General features: G+C 34.3%; 1 protein-coding gene across 1 annotated transcript; it reads right to left on the reverse strand.

Annotated features, from left to right (window-relative positions):
* Positions 1 to 16,580: 16,580 nt before the first annotated feature.
* Positions 16,581 to 19,244, reverse strand: LOC110653873 (AP2-like ethylene-responsive transcription factor SMOS1). Its single transcript, XM_058140823.1, has 8 exons — positions 18,706 to 19,244; positions 18,532 to 18,614; positions 18,390 to 18,398; positions 18,211 to 18,299; positions 18,032 to 18,105; positions 17,888 to 17,938; positions 17,734 to 17,810; positions 16,581 to 17,570 (listed from the first exon to the last, which is right to left on the reverse strand). The coding sequence occupies exons 1-8, from the start codon at positions 19,035 to 19,037 to the stop codon at positions 17,029 to 17,031; spliced, it is 1,257 nt and encodes a 418-aa protein (XP_057996806.1). The 5' UTR covers positions 19,038 to 19,244; the 3' UTR covers positions 16,581 to 17,028.
* Between the last annotated feature and the right edge of the window lie 829 nt (positions 19,245 to 20,073).

Here is a 20,073-nt window from a genome sequence, read left to right on the forward strand (position 1 = left end):
TCTACAGTGAAGGTCTACCTTTTAATTTTGCTAGAAACCCTTATTATGTGAGTTCTTATTCTTTTGCTGCTAATCATGCTTTTGGTGGTTTTGTGCCACCTGGTTATAACAAATTGAGAACCACATTACTTCAGCAAGAAAAAACAAATGTAGAGAGGTTGCTTGAACCAATTAAAAGCACTTGGTTAGAAAATGGTGTTAGTATAGTGAGTGATAGATGGAGTGATCCCCAGAGGAGGCCTATGATTAATTTTATGCTTGTTTCTGAGTCTGGCCCCATGTTTATCAAATCTGTAGATTGTTCTGGTGAAGTGAAAGATAAGCAATTTATTGCTAATTTGCTAAAAGAAGTAATTGATGAGGTGGGTTATCAAAAAGTGGTACAAGTCATTACTGATAATGCTTCAAATTATAAAGGTGCTGGAGAAATCATTGAGGGAATGTTTCCACATATTTATTAGACTCCTTCTGTTGTGCACACTCTTAATCTTGCTTTGAAGAATATATGTGCCACAAAAAATTTGGAAACTAATCAAGAAACTTATAATATGTGTCATTGGATCACTGAAATCCATGGGGATGCTTTGCAAATAAAAAATTTTATAATGAATCATTCCATGAGGCTTGCAATTTATAATCAGTTTAGCCCTTTGAAATTGCTTTCGGTTGCTGACATTCGTGTTGCTTTTATTGTTGTGATGCTTAAAAGTTTTAAACTCATTTGGCGTGCTTTAGAATCAATGGTTATGAGTGATCAATGGGCACAATATCAAGAAGATGACTAAGGCAAACCTAGATTTGTTCGTGATAAAGTGGTGGATGGGAATTGGTGGGAAAAGATGAAGGAGCGGAAGTATGAAAATTATTAGATTAGAACATTGAATTCAAAAATTTTCTTCTAGGGTCTCATACATTATGTAAGATTCATTATTTACCTATTGATTTCAATGTTCAATTACATATTAAAACACTTTTAATATGTATTTGGATCTATATTTGCCATTTAAGATTTTAGAATTAACAAATTAATTCATTAGAACCCAAGATTAATTCAAGAACATGTGTACTAACCTTTTGATGCACTGTAGATGTGTTTGGTACCTTTTGGGAAGTACCTAGGACCCCAAATGTTGTCTCTCTAGTTTGTCCACACCAAGATCACTAATGGCAGCCCCTTGAACAGCTTCTAAAGCCTTGCAAACCAATTAGAAAATAAGGATTTGCCTTTAGAGAGGTTGTAGATGTATATTGGACACTAGAAACAATTTCTAGCAATTTTAATTCAAGAGAATATGGGCAACTCTCTTTCAATTGATGAGAGATGAAGAAGAAGAGAGAAAGAGAGGCTTAGAGGTGGTGGCACATATGAGAGAATAATCAGATTGTATTTTCATTCTTTCATAACATCACATTATATTAAAACCCTTGCCACATGTCATTTTCTGATTGCACCTTAATTTTAATTGACTAAATCACATTAAGCCAAGTGTCAAAGCTAGGTTTAATCTTGACTTTGATCATCTTACATGATTAGAAGACAAATGGCAAGCATATATAGTGCTATGTGTCACCATCTCATGTTGTCACATATCACCCTGTGAAATGACCAAATTACCCTTGTGTTGTAATTTTGAGTTCTCAACCCAAAATAATTATTTCTCCTCTTGTAATCAATTTCTATCAAATATAAATTAATTAATTAATTTCTCATAATAAATTCATATTTAAACACTTTAAATATAAATTTAACTTATACTATATATCCAATAATCTAGATTTGGTTTCAAGCCATGCTAGGGACTTTGCAATTTAATTGCAAACCAAACCTATTTAATTAATCAATTAAACTCTTTAAATAATTAATTAAATCACGTTTAACTCGGTGATTACTTATGTATGTGTGTGACTCACTAGGCTCATCACTAATTGACAATGAGATATGATATTAACTCTTAATATCATCAGAACTCTTTCTTACCATAAATGATTTCTCTAAATCATTTTAGGCACCTCATAGACCATGGTTAATACCTAGCATAGCATGCTATGGCCACCCAATTAGTAATAAGGAATACCTTAAATGAACCTTTAATCATATGTTACCATGCACTAGAATCTCTCTGTTACAAAATCCCAATTTCAGCTGGAGTCATGGTTTATGTCAAACTCCATTTGCTATGAATATTATGTTCTCTTTTAATTCCAATTCTTGATTAAAAAGATTTTCTCATTAGAAATTCTTTTCTGATTAAATCTATCTGTCCTGGCCAGGAGCTTGAAACATCAAGAACAATTAAATGAACATAAGATTTTTTCCTATTTACTTACGGTAAGAAATCAACACCTACCTCCATATATAACTAGTAGGAGCCAACACATGCCCATATACCCATACACAGTACAAGTATAAAAGCAGTATCAAACTCAAACCACCTATATACAAGATAACTGTGCTATCTCAGGTCTAAAGATTATATGCACCGATATGATATATGACAATGCATTGACAAGAGTAAACTTCATGTGCTTGTCATAAATGTCATTGGTTTGGCCAACTTATCATGCATAAGTGCCTATCATGTTTGTTATATGGCATGAGACTCACCATTCTATCTTATTTACATCTCATATAAATAACTTGGGAACAAATATGATTACAATCTTTCTGGATAAGTCATGTCCTTATTGTGAAGTATCCTCGATTGCGAACCAATTTATGATACTTTGTGTTAGAAATACTGTCACTCATATCTTAATAACTTAAGAATAGAATTTCTAATAAAATATCAATGGACTTTTTCTATTACACATAAATATATTATGTAAACGAAAAAGTGAAAATGCCTTTTATTAATAAAACATGTTCAAGATGCATACTAAATGATATGCTCTAGGGCATACTACTAACAATCTCCCACTAGCACTAAAGCCATTCATTACAATATCTTAGACCCATCTTCTCAAGATATTAGTCTAACTGAGCTTGGACATAGGCTTAGTGAATGGATCAGCTGGATTTTCAGCTGATGCTATTTTCTGCATGGCTACATCACCTTGCCCAACTATCTCTCTGATAATGTGGTAGCGCCTTTCTATGTGTTTGGGTTTCTGGTGAGACCAGGGTTCCTTAGCCGGTATGACTGCTCCGTTGTTGTCATAGTGGAGTGGAACTATTGACTCAATGGAAGCAACTACTGCAAGTTCTGTCACGAACTTCTTTATCCAAATAGCTTCTTTTGCAGCATCTGATGCAACAATATACTCAGCCTCAGTAGTGGAATCTACAGTCATACTTTATTTGAAACTCTTCCAACTGACTGCACCTCCATTACAAATGGACACATACCCAGAGGTAGACTTTCTATCATCGATATCTGATTGGAAATCAGAATCAGTATAACCATCCAATTGCAAGTCACCACCTCCATATATCAAGAATAAATCCTTAGTTCTTCTCAAGTACTTAAGGATATTCTTGATAGCTATCCAGTGTTCCAAACCAGGATTGGATTGATGCCTGCTAGTCCAACTAACAGCATATGCTATATCCGGCTTAGTACACAACATTGCATACATCAAACTTCTAATAGCCGAAGCATATAGAATCCTGGCCATTTTATCTCTTTCTTCAGGTGTCTTTCGAGACATCTCTTTAGAAAGATGGATATCATGTCTCATTGGTAACAATCCTCTCTTGGAATCAAGCATGTTAAACCTCTTTAACACATTTTCCAAGTATAGACTTTGGGATAAACCAATTATTCTTTTCGTTCTATCTCTATAGATGCGAATTTCAAGAATATAAGTTACCTCCTCTAAGTCTTTCATGGAGAATGTAATTGACAACCATACCTTTACAATTGTCAATATGCCTGTGTTATTACCCATCAACAAAATGTCATCCACATATAAGACAAGGAAAGTGACAGCACTATTACTAACCTTCTTATATACGCATAGCTCATCCTCATTTTTGATACAGCCAAATGACTTAATGGCTTCATCAAAACAGATGTTCCAACTCCTCGAAGCTTGTTTCAACCCAAAAATGGATCGCTTTAACTTGCATACCTTGGAACCATCTTGGGATTCAAATCCCCTAAGCTATTCCATGAAAATGTTTTCTTCAATGTACCCATTGAGAAAAGCTGTTTTGACATCCATCTGCCAAATCTCATAATTATAGTATGCAGCTATTGCTAATAGAATCCTAATTGATTTAAGCATGGCAACAGGCGAGAAAGTCTCCTCATAGTCGATTCCTTGCCTTTGGCGAAACCCTTTCGCTACTAGCCTTGCTTTATAGGTCTCCACCTTTCCATCAGAACTAATTTTCTTCTTAAAAACCCATTTGTTCCCTATAGGTACAATACCTTTAGGTGGGTCAACAAGATCCCAAACTTGATTCTTATACATGGAATCAATATCAGATTTCATAGCATCAATCCATTTTGAAGAGTCTATAACTGATATAACTTCTTCATAGGTAAGTGGATCATCTCCATGATCTACTTCATGAGTAGACAACTCTTGTTCTTCTTTATGAAGAAAACCATATCTCACTGGTGGGTGAGATATCCTGGTTGATTTGCGAGGAATAGCTATAGATTTTTCATCAATAGGTGTAGGTTGATTAGATGGATCCATATCCATCTGATCTGTTAGTTGGTCAACATTCTCCAATTCTAACTCTATTTGCCTTCCTTTGCCTCCTTATTGAATAAACTTTTGTTCAAGAAATGTGGCATCTCTACTTACCACAACCTTTTGTGATGTAGGCAAATAAAATTAATATCCAAAACTCTCTTTTGGATATCTAACAAATCGACCCTTTCTGATATGATTTCCAATTTATCAGTGTTTAGCTTTTTGATATAAGCTGGATAACCCCAAATCTTAACATGCTTAAGACTTGGTTTTCTTCCATGCCATAGCTCATAAGGTGTGGAAGATACTGATTTTGATGGAATCCTATTTAGAATATGCAAAGCTGATTCTAATGCAAATCCCCAAAAGGAGATTGGCATATCAGTATAGCTCATCATACTACGTATCATATCTAATAGGGTATGATTTCTCCTTTCAGATACACCATTCAGCTGTGGTGTTCCTAGAGGAGTCAGCTGGGAAACAATGCCATGCTCTTTCAAGTATTCATCAAATTCAGTACTCAAGTATTCACCTCCACGATTTGATCGAAGAGCTTTAATACTTTTTCCTGTTTGATTTTCTACTTCAGATTTAAATTCTTTGAACTTTTCAAAAGATTCATGTTTGTATTTCATCAAATACAAATACCTAAACCTTGATTTATCATCAGTAAAGATAATAAAATAATGAAAACTGCCTCTAGCCATTTCTCTAAATGGGCCACATACATTACTATGTATTAGCTCCAAAATATTTTCAGCTCTTAGCCCTTGTCCAACAAAGGGTGATCTGGTTATTTTGCCCTGAAGGCAGGATTCACAAGTTGGAGTAAGTTCAGAACCCAATGAGGATAGAATCTCCATTTTCTCCAGTTTTGCAATCATATCTTCTGCAATATGACCTAATCTTAAGTGCCAAATATATTTTAAACTTGAGTTGATTTTCACCATGGCATTGCATTCATTTAGATCACTTGCATTCAATTTGTGTTTGTCATTATTATCCAAATAATAAAGACCATCATACATATAACCCGAGCCAACATATTTATTTCCAAAATAATTATTGCAAACATCATTTGTGAACTGAAATTCATAGCCATTTCTAGTCAAACTAGATATAGAAATGATGTTCTTAAAAGCATCAGGTACATATAAAATATTATTCAAACAGAAAATATGTCCAGACATGTAAAAAGATTTAGATCCTATGGCTAAAGCTTCAACAGTTGAGCCATCGCCAATCCAGAGTCTAACATCTCGAGAACGCAAGCTGCTACTGTTTACTAGTTCTTGCATATCATAAGAAATGTGAGAACTGGCACCAGTATCAAAACCCAAGCTGTAGATGAACTATGAGCATCATCAATATCTAAATAACAAGATATAGACATACCTTTTGAAGGTGTATCCTTCTTATCCTTCAGAGAAGCAAGATACTTTGGGCAGTTCCTTTTCCAGTGCCCATCTTTCTGGCAGTGGAAACACTTTCCTTTGCCTCCATTAGTTTTGGTCTTCCTTTCTGCTTAGCTATCTTCTTGGAAGGACCAGGAATTTGAGATTTTTTTTCTTATTGCCCTTCTTCTTGTTGGATTTTCCAGCAGAAGAAGATGTAATCAAAGCTACCTCTTTTCCTTATTGCCCGGCATATTCTTTTGGGCAATAACTAGCATGTTAAGTAGACAAGCCAAGGTGTATTCCTGCTTAGTCATATGGAAATTTATCACAAAATTCCAAATGACTCAAGAAGGGACTGAAGGATCAAATCCGTTTGTAGTTGAAAATCCATGTTAAAGTTAAGATGTTCCAGCTGCTCAATAAGCCGAATCATCTTGTGGACATGATCCCTAATATTTTGTCCCTCAGACATCCTCATGCGAAATAGCTGCCTAGATATCTCATACCTGGCATTCCTACTATGTTTACCATACAACTCTTGTAGGTGAAGGAGGATCTCACTTGCATATTGCATGTTCTCATGTTACTTCTGTAACTCATTACTCATAGAAGTAAGCATGTAACACTTAGCTCTCATATCATGCTCCTTCCACTTGTCCAAAGTTTCATGTTCCTATTGAGTGGCCTCTGGAGGTAAGGGTGTAACACCCTAGGCAAATCCCACATCGGCAAAACACGGGAGAGATGCTGGGTTTATAAGTTGGTGGTTCGTAACCTTAGTGACGCGTTTTAAAATCGTGAGGGCTTCGGCCCAGAGCGGACAATATCACTAGTGGGCCGGGCCATTACACTGTGTAAATTTCGAGGACGAAATTTTATTTAGAGGGGAAGAATTGTAACGCCCTCACCGTAAGTAGTCCGTACATTTTACTGTTCCGACGACTAATGTCTGTTCGGACAGTCAGGATGTCTGGAACTATACTTAAACTATAGTGAGGAGACATAAATTAATGAAATAAATATTAAAAAAAAATATAGGAAAAAAAATTTTTGAGAAAAATAAATTAAAGTTTAGAGAATTTATAAATTAGTATAAAATAATAAAAATAACCCGATGAGCACCATGAAAGGCTTTTTGGTCATTTTACCCCTGGAGGTGAATTTTGACTTAAATGTCAAATTAAAATTAGGAAATAAAATAATTAACATAAATTAAATTTATGAATTTGAATTTGGAAAATGAGAAGAGAAAGAAGAAGAAAAGAAAAGAAAAGGAAAGAAAAGAAAAGAAAGGAAATAGACTTATGGCATTTTTAAAAAAAATAAAGTACAATAATTATAGAATATATATATATATAAGACACAAGAGACAAAAATTCACCAACCACAAGTCTTCTTCATTTCCTCTTCTCTCCCTCCTTGCCGTCTCCCTTAGTCTCTCCCTCCCCACCATTGTTATCAAGCTTAAAGCTTGATTTCCCAAGTTTTCACTTCCCAAAACCCATAGTCCCCTTCATTAAAAATTTAGCCCACATCATAAGGAAGCTCTAGGTACCCATAGGGAGAAGGAAAGTTGAAGTTTTAGGAAAATTTCCAAGTTGGGTCACAAGAGGTTAGTGTTTTTCTCCCTTCCTTCTTCTTTTAATACTTGAAAGTGACTTGAGATAAGTGGAAATTTTAAGAAATTAACAAGAAATTCATGAACCCATGATGTCCCCAAATTTTGGCAGCCATGAAATGTGTTGGGCTTCATTGTGTTCAAATAATGTAAATGAGTTTAGAGATGATGATTGATATGATTATATGTATGAGAAGTAAAAAGGGATTGAATTGATTGAGTTTGAAACTTGGAAATTAGGGTTTGTGTATATGACTTGGAGATTTTGTGTAAATGCTTGAAATTTGACTTAATTGGGATGAGATTATTGCTTATAGAAGTGTATTGCATGCAAATTGAAGTAAGAAAGTTGGAGGAGATTGAGTTTTGGAAGTGTCAATTTTCTGCAGGTTTGGACTCAATGAGTCCAGTGGGTTTATTAACCCATAACTGAAAATGTGTGACTCCAATTGGTATGAGACCAATTGGAGGTGAAATTAGACTCAACATAGCCCATTTTCCATGAAGAAACCATGCCCAAATTCTGTCCAAAACTTGAGCTAAATACTGCCCAAATTCGGATTTCCCTGCACTCAACTCAGAAAATGACCAAATGAACAGTACGTGTTCATTTGGTCATAACTCTCTCTATACTGGTCCAAATAACCTAAAATTTTACCCCTGGAAAGTTTAGACATAGGTCTACACTTTTCATGAAGACCACTTAACCCAGTTTTGCATTTAATAAATTCAAATTGTTAGCACAAGTTGGGTCACTGAAACTGCAACCCAGAAAATAACCAAATAAACAGTACGTGTTCATTTGGTCATAACTCTCTCTATACTGGTCCAAATGACCTAAAATTTTACCCATGGAAAGTTTAGACATAGGGATACACTTTTCATGAAGACTACTTAACCCAGTTTTGCCTTTAACAAATTCAAATTGTTAGCACAAGTTGGGTCACTGAAACTGCCAACCCAAAAAATGACCAAATGAACAGTACCTGTTCATTTGGTCATAACTCTCTCTATACTGGTCCAAATGACCTAAAATTTTACCCATGGAAAGTTTAGACATAGGGATACACTTTTAATGAAGACCACTTAACCCAGTTTTGCCTTTAACCAATTCAAATTGTTAGCACAAGTTGAGTCACTAAAACTGCCAACCCGAAAATTGTCTAAAATACTGTTCCTTTGGTATGCTTGACCAGTTTTGGTAAAAATGCCATAACTTGGTCTCCAAAGCTGCAAATTGAGTGAAACTAGTGCCAAAAGTTTTATAAGACATAGCACAACAATTTTTATGTTTTGACCAAGCTCTAGAAACCATTGCATCCTAGGAAAAATATTAGCCAAAGTTAGGAATTGAAATCTAGAAAATGTTAAGTTGAACCCAGAATGCCATTTGATACCTGTGTGTTCATTTGGCCATAACTCCCACTAGGAAATTCCATTTGAGATGTCCAATATGATATGGAAACATGATACTTAGGGCTACAATATTGATTTAGACACCTTTGCCAAATTCTAAGTGTAAAGACCCTAAAAAGAGGGTCAAACATACTGCCCTGAAGTTGGTTACTGCCCTTATAGGACTGAGTGTCTAGGTTAATACACTGACTATAACTCACTATACCAAGCTTGAAAAATTATGAAATTGTACCTCGGAGTCCCTAAGACATAGAGGAACATATCTTATGAAGGAACCTAAGTCTAAAAATGACCATAAAATGATCAAATGGCTGGTCAAAATTTATTGACCAGGAATTGTAAATTCTGGACAGCTTAGAGGCAAAGGGACCAGTTATGGTATTTTGACCATAACTTGAGTTCTATAACTCTAAATTCAGTGATTCGAAAATTGAAATTCAAGTTTAAACATAGAGGAGCAATTGTTATGAAGAAAGTGTGACTAAATAGACATCCTAACCTAGTCAAATTCCTAGATAAAGATAACACATCAACATGAACCTGAAGAAAGGTTCATGGAAAAAATGCTATATATGATAATTAAAATATTCATAAAGAAAATTAAATATTAAAAATGATATGAATATGTAAATTGGGACTAATGTCCTATTAATATGAAATTAATGGTACTAATGAACAGTACTAGAAAATAGTAACAGTGAATAGTGCTAAATTAATTAAAAATGTTTAATTGCCCATAGTATATCTAGACTTATTTATTTAGTTTGGATAAATTGGTATATCAATTAGGGACTATAGATAGCAGTACTGCCTACCGAGAAAATCATGAACTGGCAATATATGTCTGGTGTGATTGTTCTACAGGCTATATGCCTACTTACTGGCCATTGTGCCTACTTTATTTCTGGCTTTACAAGCCTGACAGCGGGTCTCGTGCCCGACAGCTGGCCTCGTGCCTGACAGATGTATACAGGGTAGACATATGGCTGTCTAACCCGTATACTCCCGTGTATCCAGCTTTTATAATTTGTTATAGGTTTCTTGGGCATTGATAATAATTAATTAATACTGAATATACAATAAGTAAATAGGAAAGATCCCAATAATTTTAATTGTTTCCAAAGTGTAATAAAAAAATGTAAAAGACCCAGAATTTATGATTTGTAAATATTAATTCAATTGTTTAATTATTGTTATTATAAATTATGCACCACTAAGCGTTATGCTTAGCGCGTTGGTTTTCCATCGCGTAGGTACTGAAGATTAGCAGTCGCCACAGTAGTATTTGGACAGAGCTCCGATCAGATCTGCCACCGATCAGAGTCACCTCACCAGTCTTTTGTATTTTGGTAGGGCTCATGTGTAGACTAGTATTTCGGTTCATTATGTCTAGTAATGATGTAATTACTAGTTTATGATATATTTTATTTTGGACTTGAAATGAAAACTTGTAATTTATTTTCTATGAATTTCAATATGAATGCAATAGATAACACTTCATTTTGAGATCTCATAAATAGTTGTGAATGATATGATAAAAGAGAATATGATATGGAAATATGTGAGATGACTATGAATATGTTAACAGGTGATAGTGGAACCCGCCAGATGCTAATAAAACAGAGGAGGATCTGTTCGGGTCTCCACAAAAATAAGATACTGATAAAAAAAATTTTTTTCTACACTTAAATTATCTGATTTAAAGGACATTAAAATTTACAATAGACATGACAAGACAAGATAGGGTGCTCCGGCACCGAATGTGGCACTTCTTGTCCGCTCTAGACCGAAGCCCTCACGGTTTTAAAACGCGTCACTAGGGGTTACGAACCACCAACTTATAAACTCAGCATCTCTCCCGTGTTTTGTCGATGTGGGATTTGCCTAGGGTGTTACAATCCACCCCCCTTATGTGACTTAGCGTCCTCGCTGAGATTTGCCCCACCATCGTTCAAGGTTGCACGCGGAGCGGCTCTAATACCACAAATGTAACGGCCCGGCCCACTAGTGATATTGTCCGCTCTAGACCGAAGCCCTCACGGTTTTAAAACGTGTCACTAGGGGTTACGAACCACCAACTTATAAACCCAGCATCTCTCCCGTGTTTTGTCGATGTGAGATTTGCCTAGGGTGTTACAAAGGGACTAGGAACCTATGAGTCTAGAACATATCCTACATGTTCAAGGTTCAGGGCAAGTTTCAAATTTCTTAGCCAATCAGAAAGATTAGGTCCTGTCAACCTATTGTGATCAAGTATGCTTGCAAGGATATTGGATGGTGGTAGTTGTGGTGTGCTCATTATTATAAGAAAATTAACTACGAAAAATAACCAGATTAATTAGTAAATGTATCATGTATTTAACCAAAATGATTATGGTCTTTTAATCAAGTTGGTCCTCCCACTAACTTAGCGAATCCTACACTTCCAAAGTAGAAAACAGAAATCCTAGTTGGATGGATTTCTAATGGGTGATTGAATTCTTATAATCTTATTGATCATCTTCAGGCACATCCATTATTGAAATTACAATAAACTATAAGTGAACAACTCCTTGCCCATCACATCTCATGTGAGGTTCAATATTTTACCTAGCCCCTAATGCTCAAAATGTCAGGCACATCCATTATTGACTTATCTTGCATTCGTTAAGTTGATCCCATTGAGCCAATAAACATGCAAATAATTTTAATGTCCTCAGGCACATCCATTATTGGCCACCAAACCATTTACATATTTACAATATCTCATGCTTAACAATTATTCTTAAGAAAATCTCTTAAATTAATTGCATCATATGCAAGTATTCAAAATTTCTTAAAATAATTGCCTCAATGGAAGGCCTATGATATAATTACCTTTAATTATACAATTTCCAACTTAATTATTTGTTTGGAAGATTTTGTGGTCGGCCTAATTACTATTATGGTCTCACTTTGCACATTATCCAATTAGCATGCATATATTATATACTTGCATACATTGCCATACATCTCATGCATTCATGGATAAACATATAAATATGGCATGATCATGGACTTTCTAAGGGATTCAATTCTGAGCCACCAAAAATTGAATCAGGACATTCATAGGTGCATTTCATTCATTCATATTACAAGAGTTGCTGAAGGAGTACATAATCAACACTTGATCTTGAATTCCTCCCACTGGTCTCACTGATGCTCTTGACCTTCTTGATCTTCTTGTAATCCAATTACATAGTATTCCTTGGCATACCAAGGAGAATTTATAAGAACCAAATAAATGAAATTACAATCCAAAAATATTACAACCTTTATAATACATGCCACTAAAATAAATTAATTAATTTACAACCCAAAGAAATATAAAAGAAATAAATCCAATCACATTGGTCTTTTATTGTCCATGATCATCCATCATGCATATCACCATTTAACAATTAAATAAAACATTCATACTAAGATTAAATTGAATATCTCATATTCAACTTAAAAATCTAGATTTGAATCTCATTTAAACAAATTTAAAAATCCAGATTTGAATCTCATTCAAACAAATTTAAAAATTCAGATTTGAATCACATTCAAACAAATTTAAAAATTTAGATTTGAATCACATTCAAACAAATTTAATTATGTGATTATAATTCTAATTAAATAATGTAATTAGACATAGACATAATTATGGGCATCAAACATACAACAATTGCACAATTGAAGTCCATACCATGCGCACCATTGAGGTGCTCTTGACTCTGCCACCTATGGTGACTCCACCATGTGTGCCGCCACACATGGACATCCAACCAGCAATGATCAATCAATTTTTTAATCAAATCACACAATTAAATTTCATATTAAACAATCTAAATAGCAAATATAGTGGCTCTGATACCAATTAAAGGAGCGGAAGCATGAAAATTATTAGATTAGAACATTGAATTCAAAAATTTTATTCTAAGGTCTCATGCATCATGCAAGATTCATTATTTACCTATTGATTTCAATGTTTAATTGCATATTAAAACACTTTTAATATGTATTTGGATCTACATTTGCCATTTAAGATTTTAGAATTAACAAATTAATTCATTAGAACCCTAGATTAATTCAAGAACATGTGTACTAGCCTTTTGATGCACTGTAGATGTGTTTGGTACCTTTTAGGAAGCACTTAGGACCCCAACTATTGTCCCTCTAGTTTGTCCACACTAAGATCACCAATGGCAGCCCCTTGAACAGCTTCTAAAGCCTTGCCAACTAATTAAAAAATAGGGATTTGCCTTTAGAGAGATTGTAGATGTATATTGGACACTAGAAACAATTTCTAGCTATTTTAATTCAAGAGAATATGGGCAACTCTCTTTGAATTGATGAGAGATGAAGAAGAAGAGAGGAACAGAGGCTTAGAGGTGGCAGCACATATGAGAGAATAAGCAGATTGTATTTTCATTCTTTCATAACTTCACATTATATAATTAGGTCATCACTTAAAACCCTTGCTACATGTCATCTTCTCATTGCACCTTAATTTTAATTGACCAAATCACATTAAGCCAAGTGTCAAAGCTAGGTTTAATCTTGACTTTGATCATCTTACATGATTGGAAGACAAATGGCAAGCTTATATGGTGCCATGTGTCACCATCTCATGGTGCCACATATCACCCTATGAAATGAGCAAATTACCCTTGTGTAGTAATTTTGAGTTCTCAACCCAAAATAATTATTTCTCCTCTTCTAATCAATTTATATCAAATATAAATTAATTAATTAATCGCTATTAATTAATTTCTCATAATTAAATTCATATTTAAACACTTTAAATATAAATTTAACTTATACTATATATCCAATAACCTAGATTTGGTTTCAAGCCATCCTAGGGACTTTGCAATCTAATTACAAACCAAACGTATTTAATTAATCAATTAAACTCTTTAACTAATTAATTAAATCACATTTAACTTGTTGATTACTTGTGTATGTGTGTGACTCACTAGGCTCATCACTAATTGGCAATGAGATATGATATTAACTCTTAATATCATCAGAACTCTTTCTTACCATAAATGATTTCTCTAAATCATTTTAGGCACCTCATAGACCATGGTTAATACCTAGCATAGTATGCCATGGCCACTCAATTAGTAATAAGGAATACATTAAATGAACATTTAATCATATGTTACCATGCACTAGAATCTCTTTGTTACAAAATCCCAATTCGAGCTGGAGTCATGGTTTATGTCAAACTCCATTTACTATGAATATTGTATTCTCTTTTAATTCTAATTCTTGATTAAAAAGATTTTCTCATTAGAAACTCTTTTCTGATTAAATCTATCTGTCCTGGCCAGGAGCTTGAAACATCAAAAACAATTAAATGAATATAGGATTTTATCCCTATTTACTTAGGGTAATCGATTCCATCTTGATCAACACCTACCTCCATATATAACTTGTAGGAGCCAACACATGCCCTTATACCCATACACAGTACAAGTATGAAAGCAGTGTCAAACTCAAACCACCTATATACAAGATAATTGTGCTATCTCAGGTCTAAAGATTATATGCATTGATATAATTTATAACAATCCATTAACAAGAGTAAACTTCATGTGCTTGTCATAAATGTCACTGGTTCGGCCCACTTATCATGCATAAATGCCTATCATGTTTGTTATATGGCATGAGACTCACCATTCCATCTTATTTACATCTCATATAAATAACTTGAGAACAAACATGATTACAATCTTTCTGGATAAGTCATATCCTTATTGTGAAGTATCCTCGATTGTGAACCAATTTATGATACTTTGTGCTAGAAATACTATCACTCATATTCTTAACAACTTAAGAATATAATTTCTAACAAAATATCAATGGACATTTTCTGTTACACATAAATATATTATGTAAACGGAAAAGTGAAAATGCCTTTTATTAATAAAATATGTATAAGATACATACTAAATGATATGCTCTAGGATATACTACTAACAAAAGGTTGATTACATCCTTGCTTTTATTGGGCCCATTTATGACATGATAAGAGTTTGTGACACAGACAAACCATGCCTTCATTTGGTTTATGAGTTGTGGGATTCTATGATTAAAAAGGTGAAGAAATTAATTTTTGATCATGAAGGAAAGCAAGCAAATGGGTTTTCTCCTTTCTATTATGTGGTTCATTGAATTCTTGTTGATCGTTAGGCAAAGAGCAACACTCCCCTTCATTGTTTGGCTCATTCATTAAATCTAAAGAAAATTCTAACTTACATACTCATCTTCTTGTTATAATTTTTTTTTTATTATTTCATGAATTTATTTTCTTATTTTTGAAGATTTTATAGTGAAAAATGGCTTCAAGAGGGAGAAGGTAGAGTGTCTCCTCATATGGATGGAGAAGTATTAACTGAAAGAATTAAATGCTTTCGGAGGATTTTTTTCTAATGAAGATGAGCAAATTAGAGCAAATGATAAATTTGCAAATTTTCTTTGAAAAGTGGGCCTTTTGCAGATCATGATTCTATTGAAAGTATGTATGTTACAGATCTTAGGAAGTGGTGGGCATGTTTTGGTTCCAATGCACCTTTACTTCAAAGGTTGGCTTTTAAAAGTGCCTGGACAACCTACTTCCTTCTCTTGTTGTGAAAGTAATTGGGGTATTTATTCATTCATTCATTCATATAGAAGGAATAAATTAACTCCAAAACATACAGATGACTTAGTTTTTATCCATAATAATCTTCATCTTCTATCGAGAAACTCTTCCCAATATTATGATGAGAAGACAAAATTATAGGATGTTAGTGGTGATCAATTTGGGAGTATAGAAGATGTGGGAGTTCTTGAATTTGCCAACCTTTCATTGGATGAACCAGAGTTAGAGTCTGTTTTTTTTTTATGAAAAATGCAACTACAAGTATGGAGAAGGATACAGACAGTGAAGTAGAGGAAATGTCATAAATTTCATTATCTTTTCTTTTTTAAACATTTGAATTTGTTGTAGTTAATATTTATTTTTTATGAGTATGAAACTTCTAAATATGTATCTTTATGGTTGACTTTGAATGTTGATTTGGACTTTATTTATTATTAAATATCTTTCATGATTTGGATATATATATTTGTTTATTTATTTATTTATAAATATACCCTTATATTTTTTTTATATTTACATGTTTCTCACGTTTCTATTTTCTATATTTTTTAAAATGCCATTTTTCGGTGTCCGTTTCCATGTTTTCTTGTGTTCACGCTTCCGTTTCCGTGCTACACAGTGAAAGAGTGGGCAAGCTCCGAAAATGATCTTATCAGTATAACATGAGGCTATGGAGCTTTATAATAGAGGCCAGTTTCACATGAGCCTAAATAAAGTAAGTCAGAAAATGACACATGGTTGAAAGCACTCCTAGTTTTGCAGGAATTCATGCAAGAGCCTCCAAAAGCTCAAAGGATTTTTAAACTTATCTGATTCTTTGTATTGTGGATAGTTAATGGAATTTGAATTCTTTCTTGAAGTAATTCCAATCACCCAAAACTTGTTTGTCTAAAATGTGGTGAAATGATACGCATATGCTCTGCTTTCTTCAACCAGATTTCTCTATTGTCCATTTACTCTCCTTTTTTCCTTCCCCTGTTGACATGCCTAGTACATCATAAGTTCTTAGATGAAGTGGTGACTATACTTTACGATTTTCAATCCTGGATTCAGTTATTAGAGAAATTTAGATCTGGAAGAGGGGTGGGGGTCTGGTGGCAGAACTGCTGATGTGAACAATGGCAAAGAGGAAAGGGCAAAAAGAAAAAAATGTATTAGATATTAACAGAAGGTGGCTTTAATCCACAAATTTCATATGAAAAGCACTGCAGACTTTTAAGCACCTGCCATTCCTATCTAATTCACAAAATGGAGGAATTTACAGATTGTTGAACTGTATGCACATTCTTCTCTGATCAAAAAACGAATTGAAGTTCTCTTTCTTGCAACTCTAAACTGTCTTTGTTGGAGTATGCAAATGGGACGTCGCCAATTCCATCGTAAAAGATCCCACTAAACTCATCATCACTGAATATCTGTCGTTGGTTCTTTGTCTCTTCACCAGCAATTTCATCCTCAGAGATATTGGAATTCTTCTCAACTAATTCCCTGAATATGGAAGATCGAAGCAGGAGGCTAAGGGCAGTTGGTGATGAACTCTTGTTGCAAGGGCTAACAGGGAGTTTGCTTTGGAAAACTTCTTGTTTCTGAGGGGAGCCCAGGTAATCTGAACTTAACCCAATAGTGCTGATGAATGAGGGTTTAGATTCTTCTCTTGGAATGTAGTTATTAGTAGATGGCAACATCAGAGGATCTATAAATGTCTCAGTTTCATTGGCAGCTATTTCTGGCTTTAGCCATCTGATGTAAGTGCTCAAGTCAAAGTTTGTCACTGCAGTAATCCCTCTGTACTCAATTGCTGCGATGTCGTAGGCAGGAGCTGCCTCCTCTTGTGTGCCTGAGATGAAACGTCAAGTATTTTGTAATTTCTGTTTTCCACTTGAAATTTCAGTTTGGCTTTGGCGTATGTGTGATTAAATTTCATCCAAGCTAGTTTTTCAGGTTAGAAGAACAACTATTCATCACAAGAAATTGAAAGAGTTGGTTTAGGTGTAACATACTGTAGGTGCCAAGGTATAGATATTTGTTTCCAAAAACTCTTCCAATTCTTGCTTCCCATCTCCCATTGTTGTGATGCCTGCGTATTATCCCCCAAAAGAACGGTTAGAAGTTGCTATCCATTTGTAATATTTGAGAAGTCAAGAAGAAAATCACCTGGCAACTCCCCTGTACTTGGATACCCCTCTTGAAAACCCACTGCTCTTTCTGTAACAGAAAGTCTGGAGAATGTTAGAGAAAGTTGACAGTGATTACCATCAGCACAAAGGTACATACATGATGTATGATACGAAACTTTACCTTCTTAAAGAGGCCAAATATTCCTCTTTTGTTACTGTTTGCATTATTTCAATCTCTTTCTGGTAATCTGATATCTGTAAAATTGCATTTAGGCTGTCAGATTATGTCATTTGTTTTATGCATGTCTCTGAATATGCAAATATTTATGACTTTCATGTATGTATGAGCTAATAGAATACCGGAAAATTGGTAAGAGTTGATGTCCCCCAATACTTCAATGCAGCTAAATCATATGCTCTTGCTGCAGATTCTTCTTCATCATAAGCTCCTGATAAATTCCAGATAATTTGATCACTATCTCCATGAAGTAGATGAATAACTAGACAGCCTAAACTAAGTAATTGTTAAGAGTACTCACCAAGGTATACTGTTGATTCTCCGTAATCAGTTTTGAAGAAAAATCCAATTCATGATCATAAATTAAATAAAATGTGTAAGAATTTAGAAATGAAATTAAAATAGACAAATATGCAAAGTTGAAACAATGTACAATTACCTACCTTGTTTTCCTTTCTTCTTCTGTGTTACATTCCAAGAGAGCTTATCCCACAGGTGAGCTTCAAATCTACCTGTCCATCTATGTCTGTTCAATTTGTATTCTATCTATGTTAGTAACTCAATTAGAGGAGAGACTATATAAATTATAGATTCCTATAAAAATTTCTTCAGTTGACCTGCTAACACCGCGAAATCTTGAACTTCTTTTCACAGTAGTAGCCACTGAAGTTTTAGCAGTCTGTTGCTGCAGGAGACTCTGATTGTCATCACCCCCAAGTGTAGCTGCAGATGGATCTCTACGTTTGGCACGAGTTGCCTGAGTCTCACCTTCTGCCATGCACATCCGGCACCTTCCTGGGTTTTTCTCACCCTTCCCCATTATCATTTCCATGTTATACTTCCTTGGAATCCTTTTCTTTCCTTCTTTCTGTGGTCTGTGTTCCTGTGGTTGCTTACAACTGCAAATGTTTGTAACAATGAGTATAATATATAAATATATACTCAACATGTGTGCTTCTTTTGGCTTTATTGTTTTTTCGTTTTTATTTGCTGCAACAAGCCAACAAATATTCTCCAAGCTGAACAACAAGGCACACGATGATTTCCAAGCAATGTAAGCCAAAAGGGATCTCCATATTCTGTTTACCAGCTCTCAAGTCTAAAAGACCATTTTTTTTTCTGGTTTTCTTAGCTGTTTGGATCTTTGTGGTCAATGTTGTCATGTAATAAGGTTAAATTAGGTTTTTGTCATTGCAACATCCTAATGTGGTAAGGGTTTCCATAGATCATTTCAGTGACCAAATTTCCTTAAGGAGTGATTTAGCAGCATTAGCAACTTTGTTATTGAATTTGGATTTTGTTTTTCATTTTCAGGTATTCAAGTTTGGTTATATATTCATTGATTTGGCAAGCAATTCCTTATCCTATCAGGGGAAAATTCTTGCCTAGATTCGGTACATTATGACTTAAGGCACAGCACATATGGTGAGATCCATAACATTAGACATGTATGCATTAATGGGCAGACAGATAAAAGTAAATTGAGAATACAGGCAATTGATCATTGGAGCACTGAAATAGCCTCAAGTAAATCAAAATTTGTTGGGGAGAATACTCCAGAATTCCCCAGCACCTTCTGTTTTATTTATTTATGTGATAAGAAAAGCATATATGCGACAGCTTGGTTTAAACAGTGCTTACATTTTTCAGCTTCAGAAAATTCTTGGATTCATCGCTTGGCGTCTTTCTTGGATTGATCGCTTAATTGAGCTTCTTCAGGAATAATCAAGCAAATTTAAAGTATATACATTTTATAAATAAAAAAATAAAATGGTTCCACAAATCTCACAAAATATTTCATTCGGATCCCATCAAAAATTTTTCAGGTTGAGCCTTACTTCAAATCCATGAAAAAACACATTTGATATAATTAGTTCTAATCAATCTCAAACTCAAAATCTAAAACTCGAAACCTCATGACTTTAGAAATTAGATGATTATTATTGTTATTATTATTATTAAATTGGGAATTCATTACTGTGTTT

This window comes from Hevea brasiliensis, chromosome 18 (assembly GCF_030052815.1).
Source record: "Hevea brasiliensis isolate MT/VB/25A 57/8 chromosome 18, ASM3005281v1, whole genome shotgun sequence".
Classification (NCBI taxonomy): Eukaryota; Viridiplantae; Streptophyta; class Magnoliopsida; order Malpighiales; family Euphorbiaceae; genus Hevea; species Hevea brasiliensis.